Source organism: Myodes glareolus, chromosome 4 (genome assembly GCF_982192425.1).
Source record: "Myodes glareolus chromosome 4, mMyoGla1.1, whole genome shotgun sequence".
NCBI classification, from domain to species: Eukaryota; Metazoa; Chordata; class Mammalia; order Rodentia; family Cricetidae; genus Myodes; species Myodes glareolus.
In genome coordinates, this window is record NC_142029.1 from 28,233,001 (window position 1) to 28,249,135 (window position 16,135).

The 16,135-nt window shown below is 45.2% G+C and overlaps 1 protein-coding gene and 1 pseudogene across 4 annotated transcripts in view; both read left to right on the forward strand.

Annotated features, from left to right (window-relative positions):
* Rora (RAR related orphan receptor A) overlaps positions 1-16,135 on the forward strand; it is a 193,973-nt gene that overhangs the window by 86,305 nt on the left and 91,533 nt on the right. The window contains exon 1 of one of the 4 annotated variants that reach the window (XM_087905355.1): positions 8,568-8,729. The exons of 1 other annotated variant lie outside the window; for it this stretch is intronic. In XM_087905355.1, coding sequence (XP_087761481.1) covers positions 8,702-8,729 — 28 coding nt within the window. In that variant the 5' untranslated portion in view covers positions 8,568-8,701. Of the gene's footprint in view, positions 1-8,567; positions 8,730-16,135 lie in introns of those variants that run through there. 2 more of the 4 variants (XM_085689282.2, XM_085689281.2) reach the window with 2 other exon arrangements.
* Positions 1,885-8,698, forward strand: LOC148122219 (small ribosomal subunit protein eS6-like; annotated as a pseudogene).

Below are 16,135 nucleotides of genomic sequence, written 5' to 3' on the forward strand. Positions count from 1 at the left end.
GGTAACAATTTATCTTATTCATCCTCAAATGCTCTGATGAGCTTTTGGGAAATAACACACATTCTATTTTGCTTTTCCTCTGTGTGCTCATAGGCTCTGTGTGTTTTACTAAGTATAATTTAACTTTATGACTCCCAGATCAACTGTTGATCCTTGCCATGAGACCACAGAACTAGCAAGGTAAGAGAGTACCTATTTTCTTAAGCACTATTTCTTTCGTATGCCCTGACCCCTCCCTGACACACCCCAAACATATTCCGTGAATAACTACAGTTTGATTTTTAAATTTTGTTTGTCTTAGTTTTTACACTGCCTCATGTTGCCCAAGTTGGTCTTGAACTCACACTATAGCCAAGGATAGCCTTGAATTCCTGACCCGCCTCCTTCTCCCTCTGAGAGCTGGGATTATAGCGCGCGCCTCCGTGTCCAGCTGCTATAGTTTGAAGAGCTCAGCGCGAGTCATGTGGAGGGGAGGCAGGAGATGCAGCTCTGGGCCCATCATTTAGACTTTCTCTCTTCGCTGTCTATGTATAGTGTATGCTAATGTGAAGTCTTAGCACTGTTGCCCATTTGCTTTTCTGTATACCGTTATCAGCAATCTGGAACCCTTGTGTTCCAATTTCTACCAAGATTTGAGCTGGATTTTGAGATCTAGCCTAGATTCTTCAGGAAGTACTTCTAAAAAATATAGCTCTATATACTTTAATCTCTCTTATTATTTTTTAATTTATTTTATTCTGTTTATTTTTATTTTGTTTGTAGCTGTGTGTGTGTGTGTGTGTGTGTGTGTGTGTGTGTGTGTGTATGTGTCTGCTTGACTGTAAGTGTCTCATGTGCATGCTGTTCCCTCAGAGGCCTGAAGAGGACCCTGAATAACTCTGCTATAATTGGAGGTCCAGACAGTTGTGAACTATCTGTCCACTGTATATGAGCTGGGAAACCAGAGAACTCTATCCGACCACCAAGTACTCTTAACCACTCAGCCGTCTATCTCTCCAGCTTCCATATCTCTCTTGACTAACGTTGCTCTCGATTTCCAGAACACTTAGAATAAGCATCACACATTCTGTTTTACATTATAGCATCACAATCATTCTCAATTGGTTTCCTGCTGGATCATGAATTCCTTAAGGGACATCATAAAATCCTGCTCTTTCTCCCTCCCTCTCTATGTCTTAGCATAGCCATGCATAGAGATTTTTACTTATCATGTGGGATCTTTCTCCCTTACAGAAAAAGAAATGTGGAAAACTTATCTGACCACAGTCCTCTTAGATCAAGCAGTAGCCAATTTTTTGTTCCCTTCTACCTACATAGCAGTTGCTCAATAAACACTCAGTGTTTGCGCGTGTGTGTGTGTGTGTGTGTGTGTGTGTGTGTGTGTGTGTGATGAGCATGCAGACATGCTTGCGTGTGTACATGTGTGTGTGCACAGGTGCACATGTGGGTGTGTGCATGTGAAGACCAGAAGCTGGCATAGCATGTCTTCCTCAGTTACTCTCCACCTTGTTTTTCTGAGATAAAGTCTCTCTCTGACCCTGGAGCTTGCCAATTCAGCTAAACTGACAAGCCTACAAGCTCCTCTTGTCTCTGCTTCCAAGGCTGCTAGGACTACATGCTGCTATACTCAGCTTTTTACATGGATGCTGGGGATCTGAACTCAGGTCCCCGTGCTTGCATAGCAAGCACTATACTCTGCAGTCCCAATCAATGCTTATTTTACATAAAACACACAGCTTCAACCCTGCAGAGAACAAAAGGGCATACAGATCTCCTTTAAACAAATCTTTACTGAGGATCAGTGTTTTGAGTTGGTCTAGGTTTGTTAAAATACAGAAATTAGCTCTCTTCTGCAGCACCTCCTAGGCATTTGGCTGCATCAAGATGAGGCTGAATAACTCCTTCCCAGCCACCAGCTGTCAGAAACTCAATGAAGCAGATGATGAACTCAGACTTGGTACTTTCTCTGAGCTGTGCATGGCCACAGATGTAGCTGCTGGTGCTTTAGGTGAAGAGTAGAAACGGTGTGTGATCTGATCAGTGCAGGGTGGTGAGGACAACAAACAAGGTTTTCCCAAGAAGCAAGGTGTCTTGATCCACTGCAGGGTGTAGCTGCTGTTGAGTAAGGGGCATTCTTGTTATAGACCAAGGAGCATTGGACAGAGGAAGAACAGGTCTGTTCAGAATGCATTGTGGATGCCAATCTGAGAGTTCTCAACTTGGTTATTCTAGAAAGAAAGAAAGAAAGAAAGAAAGAAAGGAAGGAAGGAAGGAAGGAAGGAAGGAAGGAAGAGAAGAGAAGAGAAGAGAAGAGAAGAGAAGAGAAGAGAAGAGAAGAGAAGAGAAGAAAAGAAGGAAGGAAAGAAAGAGAAAGAAAAGAGGGAGGGAGGAAGGGAAGGAAAAAGGAGGAGGAGAAGTATATAGAAGTATATTCTGGAACTGATAGATACTACTGTGCTTTGGTGGCTGGGGCTCAAAAGAACTAGCAGAATCCGAGAACTTTTCGATCTCTCTAAAGAAGATGATGTCCACCAATATGTTGTCAGAAAACCATTAAGCAAAGAAGGTAAGAAGCCCAGGACCAACAGAGCTAAGATTCAATGTCTTGCTACTCCTCACATCCTGCAACACAAAGCCCAATGCTCTGCTCCGAAGAAACAATGCACTAAGAAAAATAAGGAGGAGGCTGCATAATATGCTAAATTTTTAGCCAAGGGAATGAAGGAAGCCAAAGAAAATGCCAACAATAGATTTCCAAGACATGGGCCGCCCTCGCTGAGGACTTCTACTTCAGAGAGTACAGTCAAATGGAAGTCTTTAAGAGGAACAAATGAACGATCAGACCTTGAAAGAAATACAGGCAGGAATTAGCAGGGTGGAGGTGGATGGTTCTGTCTTAAGTGCTAGCGCCATGACCTTTCTTTATATTCCTTAAATTAATCTGCCTTGTGACCCTGCAGGACTCCACTGTCCTTACTCACAGGTGACGAAACAAAGATTTGCTCAACACCAACCACTCAGCGGGTGAGTGGGATGAAGGGCTGGTTTTGAGCCCAAGTTTTCCATCGACTGCCAGAGTTCTTTCTGCCGTAAGACAGGGTTAGGAAGTGAAGCACGTTCCTCAGAGGAGTGAAGACCGAAAGCTCAACACAGAGAAAGGGACGATGGTGCTCCCGAAAAGTGAATGAGGTGATGTTAGAGCTCTTTGTGGTCTCCGTTTACTCTCTCATTCCACAGGGGACAGACCACAGGAGCAGAAATGACTTCTTGAGGGTATCACGGAAAGAAGTGAGGGTGTATGCAGCACTGTGTCCTCAAATTCTCAGCTCTTAGCCCACTTGGAGTTCACACATTAAAGAGAGGAAGACAGAGACAAAGACAGAGGGAGAGACTATATGTGGAAAGAAAACAATAGAGGGACGGGGGGGCTCCTTAGAGAAAGGAAGACAAACAGTCAGAGGTGGCAGGGATACCAAAGGAGAGAGCAGTGGGAGAGATGGACAATTGAGAACAAAGTCCAGTGACTGTATGTACAGACATCACAGCAAACTCATTACTTTGTATGCTAACTCTAAAAGAAAGAGAGAGAGAGAGAGAGAGAGAGAGAGAGAGAGAGAGAGAAAGAGAGAGAAGGAGGGAAGGAGAAAGGAAGGAAGGAAGGAAGGAAGGAAGGAAGGAAGGAAGGAAGGAAAAATGTGGCTTCGTGCATGGCCTATTCTTCTAGCTTTAATGTGTAGTTTGGAGTCCGCCTGGGAATCTAATGGAATGCAGGCCCTTCTTCTCCAGTTTGCTTCTCTTTGCTTGCCACCGTAGCAGGTATATGTGTGGTGAAGCACCTGCTGCCTACGTAGTCTGTGGAGGCTGGTCATCTCTGCCTGCCAGTGAACGTCAACCTTTTCCTCATTGTAATGATTACAAAACACAGGCCAAATCTCTGAATTTCCTAATAGCCATATGAAATATTTGGCTCCAGAAACCCCAAAGTCCATGAAGCATTGCCTGAGTCTAGCCAAGGCACCATCTCAATGATCTGTTCCACTAATAGGCACAGGAGTGGTCTATAACCATCCATCCAGTGCTAGTGAACACGGTCACCCAGACACTGGCTCTGCAGAAAAGTGCAGCCTCTCTCAGGGAAATGAGTGACCTCTGTAGGATTTTAGAGCAAAGGTCATCTCACTGGTAAACTTCTCAAGACCAAAGCAATCACCTTGTTCTCTGCATTCTGGAGTACAGTTCCAGGCATGAAATAGATAGTCAGTAATTGTGGTTAGTTACAGAAGTGTGTGTGTGTGTGTGTGTGTGTGTGTGTGTGTGTGTGTGTGTAAAACCGAAGGCATCTTTTGCCACCAAAATACTGTGTTTCACCAGATTTCTTGGATAATACATTTGCATACACTCGTGTTTATTTAAATGCTCTTCTACTTTGGTCTTAAAATAGTGAGCAAGACAGAAAAACTATATTAAAAGGTTTAAAAACTGTATTAAGGATTTCCTCTCTTACCTTTGATTTCTGGATCTCCCCATTATTGTTCATAAAATGCTATATTGTGAGACCTGGAGCCTTCTAGATTTACAATTTACCAAGGCCCTGATCTAAGTAGGAGAATGGATGCCTTCTCTGTAGCTTCCGGTGTAGTCTTGCTAGTCCTGTTGGCCTTTCAGAAAGCTGATCCCATGGCTCTGTTTTGGCCAGAATGGTCCAGCTCCTGAGGAATCTAGTGCAGGGTGACCAAGGATCCAGATGGAACAGATGCATAGGACTATGTTAGCCTTTAGGTGACCTCCTCCCTATTCAGTTAAAATGAAATGAATTATCAAGCTGTAGGAGGAAGAGAGAGAGAGAGAGAGAGAGAGAGAGAGAGAGAGAGAGAGAGAGAGAGAACACCAAAATGCTCTCATTCACCTGCCTCAGCAAATGTCGAAATCATGTTGTTCTGGGATCTTAGAGAGTTGGCACAAAATTCCTCAAACCACTGGTTCGCTATTCTCCCCAAAAGCCTTATATGCATGCTTGGGTGTAATATATCATAGAATTGTTTTCTAATACATTTGTCCTCTGATGATTTCATACATGTATATAATGCACTCTGCTTGCTCTCATCCCACCATCTCTCTCCTCCCTCCACCTGTCCAGCCTTCCTTTCCCATCCCTACTAATCTTCCACACTCCCATCCTTTTGTTTGTTTGTTTGTTTGTATCCCTCTGGGTTTGGCCAAGGCCATCTGTATGGCCTTAAGATCAGAATTATCCATTAGATTTTGGCAGGTTCACCAGTGGGTAAACAACTGAAATCAGTGGTTTCCCCATCTCCTAGAGTAAACGGTAGGGGCTCTTGAGCGTTTCCACACCCATGACTGACTGTTGAAAAGCCCTATCTTGAATAGGGCTCCTTGCAAGCAATGGCAGCTCCTGTGAGTTCACACTGACTGGTGTCAAGAGAATAGGACTTCACTGCCCATTTCCTGGTCTTACATTCTTTCCACTCTAACTCTACAAGGTTCTTTGAACCTTAGAGAGAGTAGTATGAATTACACTTGTTTGGGGCTAAGTCCTTGTCCACCGCTGTCTCAGCATCTGGGGCAGCCATGCGTCTAGATTGATGAACTGGCTCTGTGGATTGGATCCCAGATCCTTTTCTTGACCACTGAAAGAGGTTGGCAACTTTCTGGTCATATTCCGGTCTAGATCCCTACAGAAGTGCACCAAACTCTGGCCATGGGTGTTCTGGGTCAATCTGGTATCTACACTGTGCCTCCACTTCCTCCCAAGCGTCAGATCCAGTGTGATCAAGCTAAGTGGGACCCCATGAGAGTCTGTGGCCATCTGTATACTCTGAGGTGAACGGCACGTGACTGCAGTCCATTTTGACCCAATATAAATGTTTGAGAGTTCATGTCTAACATTCTCGCATTAGCAGGAAAGACTTCCTGTCCTATGGAATTGCCTTCTTATAAGCAATATTCTTCTTGTTCTTTTGTTCCTTTCAGACCATTTGTTTAAAAGGATGCAAAGAATATATTTCTTAAAGCTATTTCCCCCATAGTAGGTACTCCACTGCATTTATTTAATAAAATCCAATTATTCCTGTATACTTGTAATGTTTTAATATTGTACTGTGTCCCTATATGGTGGTATTTTAATTTAGTGGGTGATATTTTATGCAGAATATATCATCTGTGGCTCCAATTTGGTTTTCTTGAAAGAAGATAAATAGCCTTTTGTTCCTGGCTGATTTGTTTGGTCACAGACTTAAAATTCCATAGGAAATTTATTCTATGGGTCATCTGGTTTTTTTTTTTTGAAAAGCCTCTCATTTTTATTCCTAAAAGTTTCATAAAAGCTGTTACTATGAAGAACAATTATCTCCCCTAGGTTAAAAGCTGATGATATGTAATAGAGGCATGTATTACAAATAGCATCTAGCTACCCAGGAAGGTTAGGACTTAATATCTGAGTTTGCTGCTCATTAGTTGTAGGATGTGAGAGCAATACATTTCCAAAGGGCAAGGTCAGGATTACATTATCCCAGAAATGTCTTTGTTGAATGAATGTGTAAATATTTCAAATAAGTATGATGAGATTTTTGTCTATTGAGGACCTCTCTGTAGGACAAAAGCACTGCCCATTTGTAGCTGTGGGAGTCCATGTCACCTCGCGTGTCATTCTCCATTACTGATTTTACTTGAAATGGCCTGGAAATAACCGATTGCTAGTGATGTAAGACTGTTTACCTTGGAGTCAGATGTCTGGCAGGCAGGCTGAAGCTAATGGATTGGGTTATTTTCAAAGCATTCTTATCTAAAGCAAGATACTGTTTTAAAGTAACATGGCGAATTCTCAGTTGTGTACCAGGATGCACTTGCATTGCACAGAACACATGAGCATGCTCTCTGTGGCTATATTTTTCCTTCTTTAACAACACAAAGGGAAGGAGAATGCAATCAGAACCCATGGGTAGGCTCGCTTGGTGGCACTCTTCTTTTAACATTGTTAGCCCAAGGAAAGCCCAGAACCAAATTTGAAGAATGGGGCGTTGCCTCATTGGGAGATGGAGTTGCATCATGGGAACATGGTGTGATTTAATTTCATAATTGTAAACATTACAGTGGGTATGGCTGATTCCCTTTGTAACCCTTGTCCACTTCACTATGGCTGGACAGCTGAATTAACATGGGTAGGTCCTGGCTTCACATTCTTATCTTGTCTCTTCTTATTTTTTGTGGTTGTATTTCTAAAAAAAAAAAAATCTAAAGGATAAAAAAACCTACTTGGGATGTGTCTAATCAAACATTTTTGTAAGGCCATCGTTTGACTGAAAGAGAAATGAAGTTTTCTGACCGTTCTAGTCCCAGCATTGTGTAAATGTTTGGAAAACTTTAACTTTTCCTTGAAGTGGGGTTGGGAGGGTGGGGAGTGGGCAGATCTGAATCTTTGTTTGCTACAGGGCTGGAGGTCTGAACCTGTTCTAAATAATGGGCCCAATACAAGGTCAAGGGCAGCTTGGTTATATGGAAAGAGAAATACTAGAATCCTTCCTGTTTGGTGGTCGTGAATGGGGGAGGGGGTGTCTCAAAAAAAAACAACAGTAGAAAAGCAAACTTGGCTTAGATTTTTTTCCTCTTACGCTCAGTACTGTAGGCATGCTTGCCAACGCTTTAAGTAAAGCAGACTCCCGGTAAGTAGTCTTGAAATTCATCATAAAGAGATTCATCTGGGGACTAAAATAAAGCTATGATTTACGTTTCCATAAATCCAGTAAAAAAAAAAAAAAAGGTTTCAAACGTTGGAGGGAGTTAAATCTCAGTTGTAAATTGAATTGTACGGTTAACGGTGTTGTGTATTGTATCTTCTGTTTAAAATACAATGTCTCATCTTTGAGGTTAGAAAACTAGCGCCCTGGAGAGTTCTGAATACGATGAGCCCGAAAATGAGTGGCTCAAATTGCCTGACACCTGGAGCTCATTTAGCAGACAGGCTTGGTTTTCTAGTCTTCCACTTACAGGTGGTCTTGAATGCAGGATGCTGCGGGAGTGGGCAGCTGGGAACCAAGATAGTGGATGCTGTGAGCTGGGTGAGTCCTGAAAGTCTTTGGGGGAGCTTGCTCTTCCCCTGGACCGGTGTCAGTGCCGGGCGTGGGGGCTGGAATACTCTGGGATGTGAGGGAGACTGAAACTCCCCCAAACCAAAAGCTTCTTTGGGGCCAACCATCAGGTGCATTTGTCACCGAGAAGGGTTACAGGACGGACTGTGGAGTGGCGTCAGGGTGCTCAGCTGAGTGGGGTGGGCGTGTGGAAAGTGGTCAGACGCTTGGCAAAGAGCTTCCGGGCCGCTACAGGTGATCGGCGACTAAAGAGGTGGCTAGGGACCTCGGTGCAGGCCCCCAGGAACGCAGGAGGGCAGCACCGTGCCCGGGTGGGCCGCTCGCGGTCACCTGCCCGCGGGGGCGGGGCGCGGCGCCCTGGCGCACCCGCCTCCCGCCTCTTGCTCCCGCCCCGGGAGGAAGCGGAGGGGCGCGGTGTAAACAGAGCGGCGGCCGTGATGTCAGCCGGTCACATGGAGCCTCTTATGGCTCGGGATGGCTCTCGGCGGGCGGGCAGCTGCGGCAGCTGCTGCTGTGGCTCGGGCGGCGGCGGCGAGAGGGGGCTCCGGGGTCGGACGGTCGGCTCTCCCTGCGCTCTCCGCACCGCGGCGTAAAGGATGTATTTTGTGATCGCAGCGATGAAAGGTGAGCTCCGGGTGGCCCGCGGGGACTCCGGTGGACTGGCTGCTCCGGGGGGCGGGGAGGAGGGCATGCAGGGGGAGGGGTGGGCGCGCCTGCCCGAGCGCACGTACAGCCTAGGGGCAGCTACTCGAACCCAACGGGGCCTCCCGGGCCACTGCAGCGTCGCCACTAGAACCCAGAGGAAAGATCGGCCTGCCTCGGGTCTGGGGAGCTAGACGCGTGGGCCCGATCGCCCCTTTAGCGTCTTCTTAGCCGCTGTCACTCGCTTGGGTGCGCCTGGCACCCGGCAGGGCTCCCCAAAGAAAGTTTGCCGAGAGTCGCAGAGCTTGGGATGCGCCGGGAGGGTCTGGTAACTGGGAGGAAGCTGGGGACGTCCACACTGGGTCCCCAGGGCCCGCACCCCGGGACAACTCTGGCCTGGAAGGGGGGGGGGGAGGCGCCAGGCCGGGCCCTGCTTGCGAACACTGGTGGTGTCATCGCCGAGACTGGTTAGCGTTCCAGGCCTGGCGTCCGAGCTCCGTACGGCCACCCCACCCTCTGCGGCTCGGAGCGCCGGAGTTCCCGAGCGGCCAGTGGGTTGGGAAAGTGCAGCAGTTCAGCGCTGCGTCCTCTGGACGCCGCCACTTCCGAAAGCGCGCGGGCCGGACCCAGCCCCGTGCCCCGAACGTGCCAAGAAGCCCTCAGCCGCAGCCCCGGCCGCTGCGCTCTTGTGCATCAATGTAGGGAGACAGCCCGACCAGCGTAGGGAATTGGAGGGCAGAGGCCAAGGTTAGTCTGCGACGAGGGCCTACGGGCACAGGTTAGCCGCGGTCAAGCCTCCGCGCCCCGGGGCCTTCCTCCCGGATCTGGTGTCTAGAAATGGGTAGTAGTAAGGTGGAAAGGAAAGAGGAAAAATGGTTTGCCGGGACGGCTGACTTCAGGTGCCCCAAGGTGAGGCGGGAAGAGGCCCAGGCAAGTCAGGGAAGTTTGTGATGGAGACAAAGTTTGGAGGTGCGCAGGAAGTTGCTTGCTGTGCAGGGAGAAACCGACACACACACACTTCGACCATTGCAGATGGCCCTGGAACGACTCAGCCCGCAGCACTCTGCGCGACCGTGCGCCTGCTGGGTCCTCTTGGGCAGATAATCTGCCCAAGCAGTGTGCAGGCCCCTTCACCCGGCTTGGGGATTTAAAGCTCCATCTGTCTGTGTCACAGTGACGGCTGTTCTCAGGGGCAACAACTGTAGGCACCCCGAAGGTCTTGCGGGGATTTTGCTCGCCAGCGCGGGCGACCTGGTGCTCGTTAAACGTTTGCTAGATTTGGGATTATTTTATTGTTGCAATCCAGGATGAAGGACACCCGTACCGTATCCACGTTGGGTTTACTTTCAGATCACCGTGTTTTTCACTGGAGACTGGGTGGCATCTTTTATTAATTATTAACAGGTCGAAGCATTCAGAACGCTGAGATGAGCTGGCGGTGTGCGATGAAATCTTTCTGTAGGATGCGCCCACGGCAAATTTAGTGCCTTTCCCCTACCACTTGCGGGAAGTGAGATTGAATCACTTTTATAATATGTGACTGGTATAGCGAAAGAGGGAAGAGCTGCCCGTGATCCTAAGTGTGTGAAATATTTGGGGGAAGGAAAGGTGTTGAGGCTTCTTATTATGTAAAAGAAATCTGTTTCCGCTCTCCAAAAGAAAACCTCGGTATTGCTTTCTTTCATTGAACCTGTTAAGTGAAAAGTGAAGCCGTGAAGCCAGTTGTATTTTTCCTTCACCTCCTTAAATTAAAAAAAAATAGAATTTGCTCTTCGGGAGGTGTCGGTGATGGTCCTTCTCCATTCTGTTTACATTTGTGTTGATTGGGAGAAAGGTGGGAAGCCGAGAAGAGGCTTCTTTTTAATTGCCTTTCCTCCTTCTGAACCCTAAGCCCTCAGACGTTAAGGAAATATCTTTTGATGGTGTTACTTGAAGTTGATGGGTTTTTTTTTTTTTGTAAGTTGGCTTCTGATTTTTGTAGGTCTAGTACAAAGTGAAGTTCTAGACAAACTCGCCCTGTGATAAAACCCTGAGATCCTCAGCATTCTCCCCACAAACACCTCCTATCCCTACACAAACCCTTTTTGGGAACATCCTCTGACTGCCATAAAGTAATAGATTCCTAGATTGTTAGGATTGTTGTAGAGAAAGGGAAAAAATACATGTATCTTATAACTCCTAGCAGTGAAGTTTTCCTTAATACTCGAGCCCTGGGTGGGGGGTGGGGGGGGGCTGGGGATGAGAATTAGAGACCTTTTAGTTCCATCATCTCTAATAGTCCCGTGTCTTCACAGGACTGACCTTTGCTTTGGTGCAAAATTTAACTGAACAAAACTAATTTGTGGGAAAGCAAGGAATGCTGTAAATGTTTCCATATCAGATTTAAGGGAGGGGGAAAAAACTGGCCCGGAATCATATTAAATACTTCCCTGCTGCCTCTTGGTTTTAATAGTTAAATTGGTTCCATATGCAAGATTTTACATAATTAGATGCTGCGTGCAAAACAGGAAGGCTCTTCTTCATAGTGTAGCTTGCTGGTGTGTAGATGCCTGTGAGTAGGGGATGGGAGAACAAGCCACCATAAAAGAGAGATGTCCTCTTTGTTGCCTGATTTAATGGTGTTTCTTAAACATCATTAAACCGGGCCTTTTTGAACTCAGCAAAGAAGAAAACCCTTTCTCTGTGTCAGTTGTCAAATTAGTTTAGGCTTAAAGTGGTTCCATGCTTAGGAAGTAATAACCTTGAGTTTGAGCAATTCTCATTTCATCCGTTGGCATCTCTTGTTTGTTTATTTAATTAACAACAAATTCCCACTACCATTTGGATTGCTCCTTTGCGCACAGGGAAAGAGTGGGGATGATGTATTATGGCAGCAAGGGGCACCTGTTCTGGTCATCATGAAAATAGCTGAGTGCTTAAAGACATGGAGCTAGGGCAGTTGGTGTTCGATGGCTCTGCAGTCTCTGCTTGCATCAAGGGACTGGGAAGGCTGAAGGCTCCAGTGTGAGCCTCCATCCTATCGTGGAGCCTTCCTTCCTCCAGTTTGTCACACAGATGCGAGGCACCTTTAACCTTTGAAAATACTCTGTGTACTGGTAATTCGTGTCACACTCACCTTGAACAGTCTGGAAGAATTTAGCATTTGTTTTCACCATGTGAAAATCGGTTCCGTTCCTAGCCTCATTTTAAGCATCGTTCGTGTGGTAGCTCTTACCTGGGACTCGTATCCCATTTAGAGGACCTTTGATGGATAGACCTGTGAGAAAGTGATGGTTAGACCTTGACAAACAAAAATTCAAATGGCTGCCACGGCTGAGCCAAGTTTTGTTTTGTTTTGTTTTGTTTTTCCTCTCCTAAAGAGGATTTAGTTCTTTGGAAGACAGAAGGTCTGGGGCCTGGGAGATGGTTCATTGGGTAAGGACACTTGCTGTCTGAGGACCTGAGTTCTGTCCCTGAAACCCACAGAGTGAAAGAAAAGAACCGATTCCCACAAGTTGGCCTCTGACCTCCACATGTGTGCCATGACAAGCACATGCCCACATGTGTATAGATATAATAAATAAATAAATATTAGAAATAATTACAAACAGAGTTTGTGCGTTGGTGTAAGGGAGCCTTGATTCTCCACGTGACAGCAGTCTTCATAGGCAGTCTCTCAGTGCTGTGTATGACTGTTCTGTCACAGGACACACACGGCGACAACATGCTCCTATCACCTGTTTTGCCATCAGGGGAGCTGAGCGCTATGATGTTGTAAACATCACCCGGGTAGAAAACAATATGATCTCTAAACAAATATATACTGTGCCATTTCATCCCTGATTTTTTTTAATGTTTAGTAGAATATCTCTAAATCTAATTCATAGTTCTGGAGTCCCCCTTTCTCCCATCTTTCCATCCCAGCCAGGGGGTTCACAATACCAATCGGCAAGATCAGCAAACAGATCTTTGCCAAACATCTGGGGGAGCATCCTTCAGCTTTGTAACCAGCTCTGTGACACCTAAGAAGGTGACATTTAGAAAGGGTCATTTGTTGGTACAAAAGTTAACTTTGTGGAGGAATAGGTGGGTGGGTGGATAAATAGATAGATGTGGAATTCAGTTTTCTTAAAATTTTCAGTACTAATGAAGTTTCTTGTATAGAATGTGTTGTCTGGGAATACTTTGTGACGGAGATGCTTTGTGCAGGCCTGGGGTATAGTTCACTGGGTAGAACATTAGCCTCCTATGTACAGACCCCCTCTCCATCTCCCCTTAGCACCAAAAGAAAAGAGAAAGATGGATTTTTCTGTTTTCTAAATATTCACAATATATATTGCAGAAACATCGAGGTTGCTTTAGTCTCTATGTTTCATATTTGATCATTAAAAACCACAATCTTTTTAGTGGCCATAATCTTGATGTCGCCAGCAGGTAGGCTGATTTTATATTTTTTCCAATTTCAAATGTATTTTTAAACATTCGCCTGTGACACCAAGGATGAACTGACGTTGGATAATGTTTCCGAGTCTACACGCTCCCCCTTTGAGGAGTGACAGGTAGAATCTCTGCCCCATCTAGCCTCTCCGGGAGTATCCTTCCCATCCAGCTGTCCTTTGGACTACTGAAGGGAGAGAGTCCCAGTCTGAGTTCTCTGTAGCCATCAGTATTGTGTGTGACATGGCAGACCAACCTTTTCCCATTATCTGTCGGAGTGCTCGGCCTAGAGAAGAGGTCTAAATGAGAGTGCATGACAGCTAATGGGCACTATGGGACCAAGAGGCACCTGAAATATTTTGCTTCTAGACTTTCTTTTTTAAGCCAGCTGTTGGGTTTTGAGACCTCTGTGCTCGTGACTGTAGAAAGCAAGGCCGAGTTTACTCCCTGCCAGTGCTTTTCTTTCGTCCGCTTCGGACTTTCCTCTGAAGTTGACCAGGCGTTTTCCAAACCAGCAGGGACAGAGTATCAGTTTGTATACATTAACCATGTCCTCTGTGTCTCAGACACGCTCCTGTTTATGCCGTCTGATGATCCCGTGCGTTTGAGTTGAAGAAAATGAAGCTCACGCAGGTCATGTGCCATAGCCAGTTTCTTCCAGCTGATACCTGGTAGAGCCTGAACCAGACCCCTGAGTCCCACCATCTTCCTGCCACCCCTGAAGGAAGTTATAAAAATGTCCTGTGCATAACTTTACCCCTAGTTAGTGTCAATGATAAGTCTGCCATTTATATGAGGGAAAAATAGATTCAATTATGTAATGCTTTGCTGAGCCTAATATCTTTAAATTACTCTTTAATAAAATCAATTTGCTACAAATGGGGTTATTCTTATTTGCTTCTCATTTCTCTTCATGATTTTCATTAAGCCTGCTTGGTATTAAGATCTGGGTGAAGCCTAAGTTAGCTTTCCTAAATAATATAGCGTAGCATCATGAAGTTCAGCTGACCTGTGCAAGGAGTCACCATTATGACAGACTCCAGCCGAAGATTTGACTGTCTGTCTGTCCCATTTATCTTTTGGCAGAGGGTTCACAAATGTGTCTTTTTATTTCCTTGTGCTTCATATGGTCGAATGCTCGTGAGCAGCACTCTTGAGCATGGCGGTGTTGATCGGCCAGGAACATGGTACATGCTATTGAGAAAGTCGGTGTCTTTCACAGCAGCAGAAATAGTTTTCTGGGAAAGGTGCAGAAACTCACCTCCTGCGGGGCGGGCACTTAACCTCTCCAGCTGCTGGATTGAGGTGTGCTGTTATTTCAGAGGCTCGGGGAGCGCTGAAACTTTTTAAGGCACTTGGATTAAACATCCCATCGGCGAGTGGGTGTTCACAACATTCCTGTGACATGAATGTCCTGTTCTGCTTGAACACCTCCTGTGATGGGGTGCTCAGTATCTCTAGAGGTCACTTATTCCGTGTTGAATTGGAAAAGTCATTTCCTACCAAGCAGATATCTCTGCCTTATTCTTGTGATCCTCTGGTTCGGAGTCTGCCTTGCAGTGCTGATGGGGTGCCCGCAATCCATCCTTGGAGCCAAAGGCTCCTGTTGGGAACTAGGAGAAGTGAGCACACTCACACCCGCTCTCTGCCGGTCTTCCCCCTTCCCTCTCAGTCAGAGTTCATGGTTCAGCCTTCTTATCTTACAAGCGCACTTCAGTTTTCTAGAAACCCTTGAAATTCTGATGCCAAGAATGAGATCCAGGTGCCGAATGTGATATGGTTGACTTGGTACTTAACTCACCACATAAAAAAAAGGAAAATATGAGTTAGAGATTAAAAAAAATAATAAACTTTGTTTGAAACATGCTAAGGTATATAAGAAAGGCTTTATAACCCTACTGGGGATCAGTCCATCTGGTAATTTTTGTAATTTGTAAAAGTGGAGTCTTGTGGGTACATTTTTTGACTTATGTTGGTCATTTAAACTATCCAAGAAAAAAAATCACAAAAATAATAGGAACATTACAAGCTCTTATGAGCTCTTTTTTTCTTTTTTCTTTCTTTCTTTCTTTTTTTTTTTTTTTGCAAAGCAGTATCACATCTGAGATAAGACTGCCCTCTAGTGGATACTTGTTCAAGACAGGCAAAAGACATGGTGAGATGAAATTCCCATCAGGCTAGTGGAAAAGGTCAAAGGTTGTGAATATTTTCTCAACTGCTACTGGGCATTCTCCACCAGATTCAGAGATGTAATTCATTCTCTTATGCAGCTATTAGAAATGACTTATTAGATAATAAATTTCTAAAGTTTTCTTGGAGGAAAGGAAGGGACGCATTTAAGAAACTTAAGCTCTATGAAGGCTTGTTTTCAGCGTTCTGTTATCTGTTCTACAGCCAAGTGACGTTTGGTTTGTGAGCGGTTACAGCCTGTATAAAAATTCTTGTTTGGTCCCAAAATTTTCACTTCTGTTCTATTTTCCACCCTTGACTTTTCTTTTTTCTTTTTTTTTTTTTTAAAATATAGGCCAGTGAAACCCAGCATTGTTCTTTTTCAAATCAAGATCTTTTCAGAAAAAAAGAAAGAGAAAAAAATCAATAATTAGAATCACTGATGATGTTCTTGGCAAACGTGGGCCGAGAAACGGTTAGCTCCTTGCTTTATGAAGACTGAGATGGTTAGTTCATTCAGCAGGTAGAGTGCTTGCCTAGCATACAGAAGGCCGCGAGTTCAAGCCCCCATACTGTATAAAGCAGATAGGGTGGAAGGCTCCTGTAATCCTAATACTTAGGAGGTACAGGCAGTAGGATCCAAAATTGAAAGTCATCCTCAGCTCCGTAGGAGAGTTTGGGGCAACTCCTAAAACAAAAGACAGGCCTCAAAAACAGACAACCCAAACTAATAACAGACATAAAAGCACTCGTTATAGAATCTGTGGACAGAATTCATTTGCATAACATGTGGGACCTTTAGT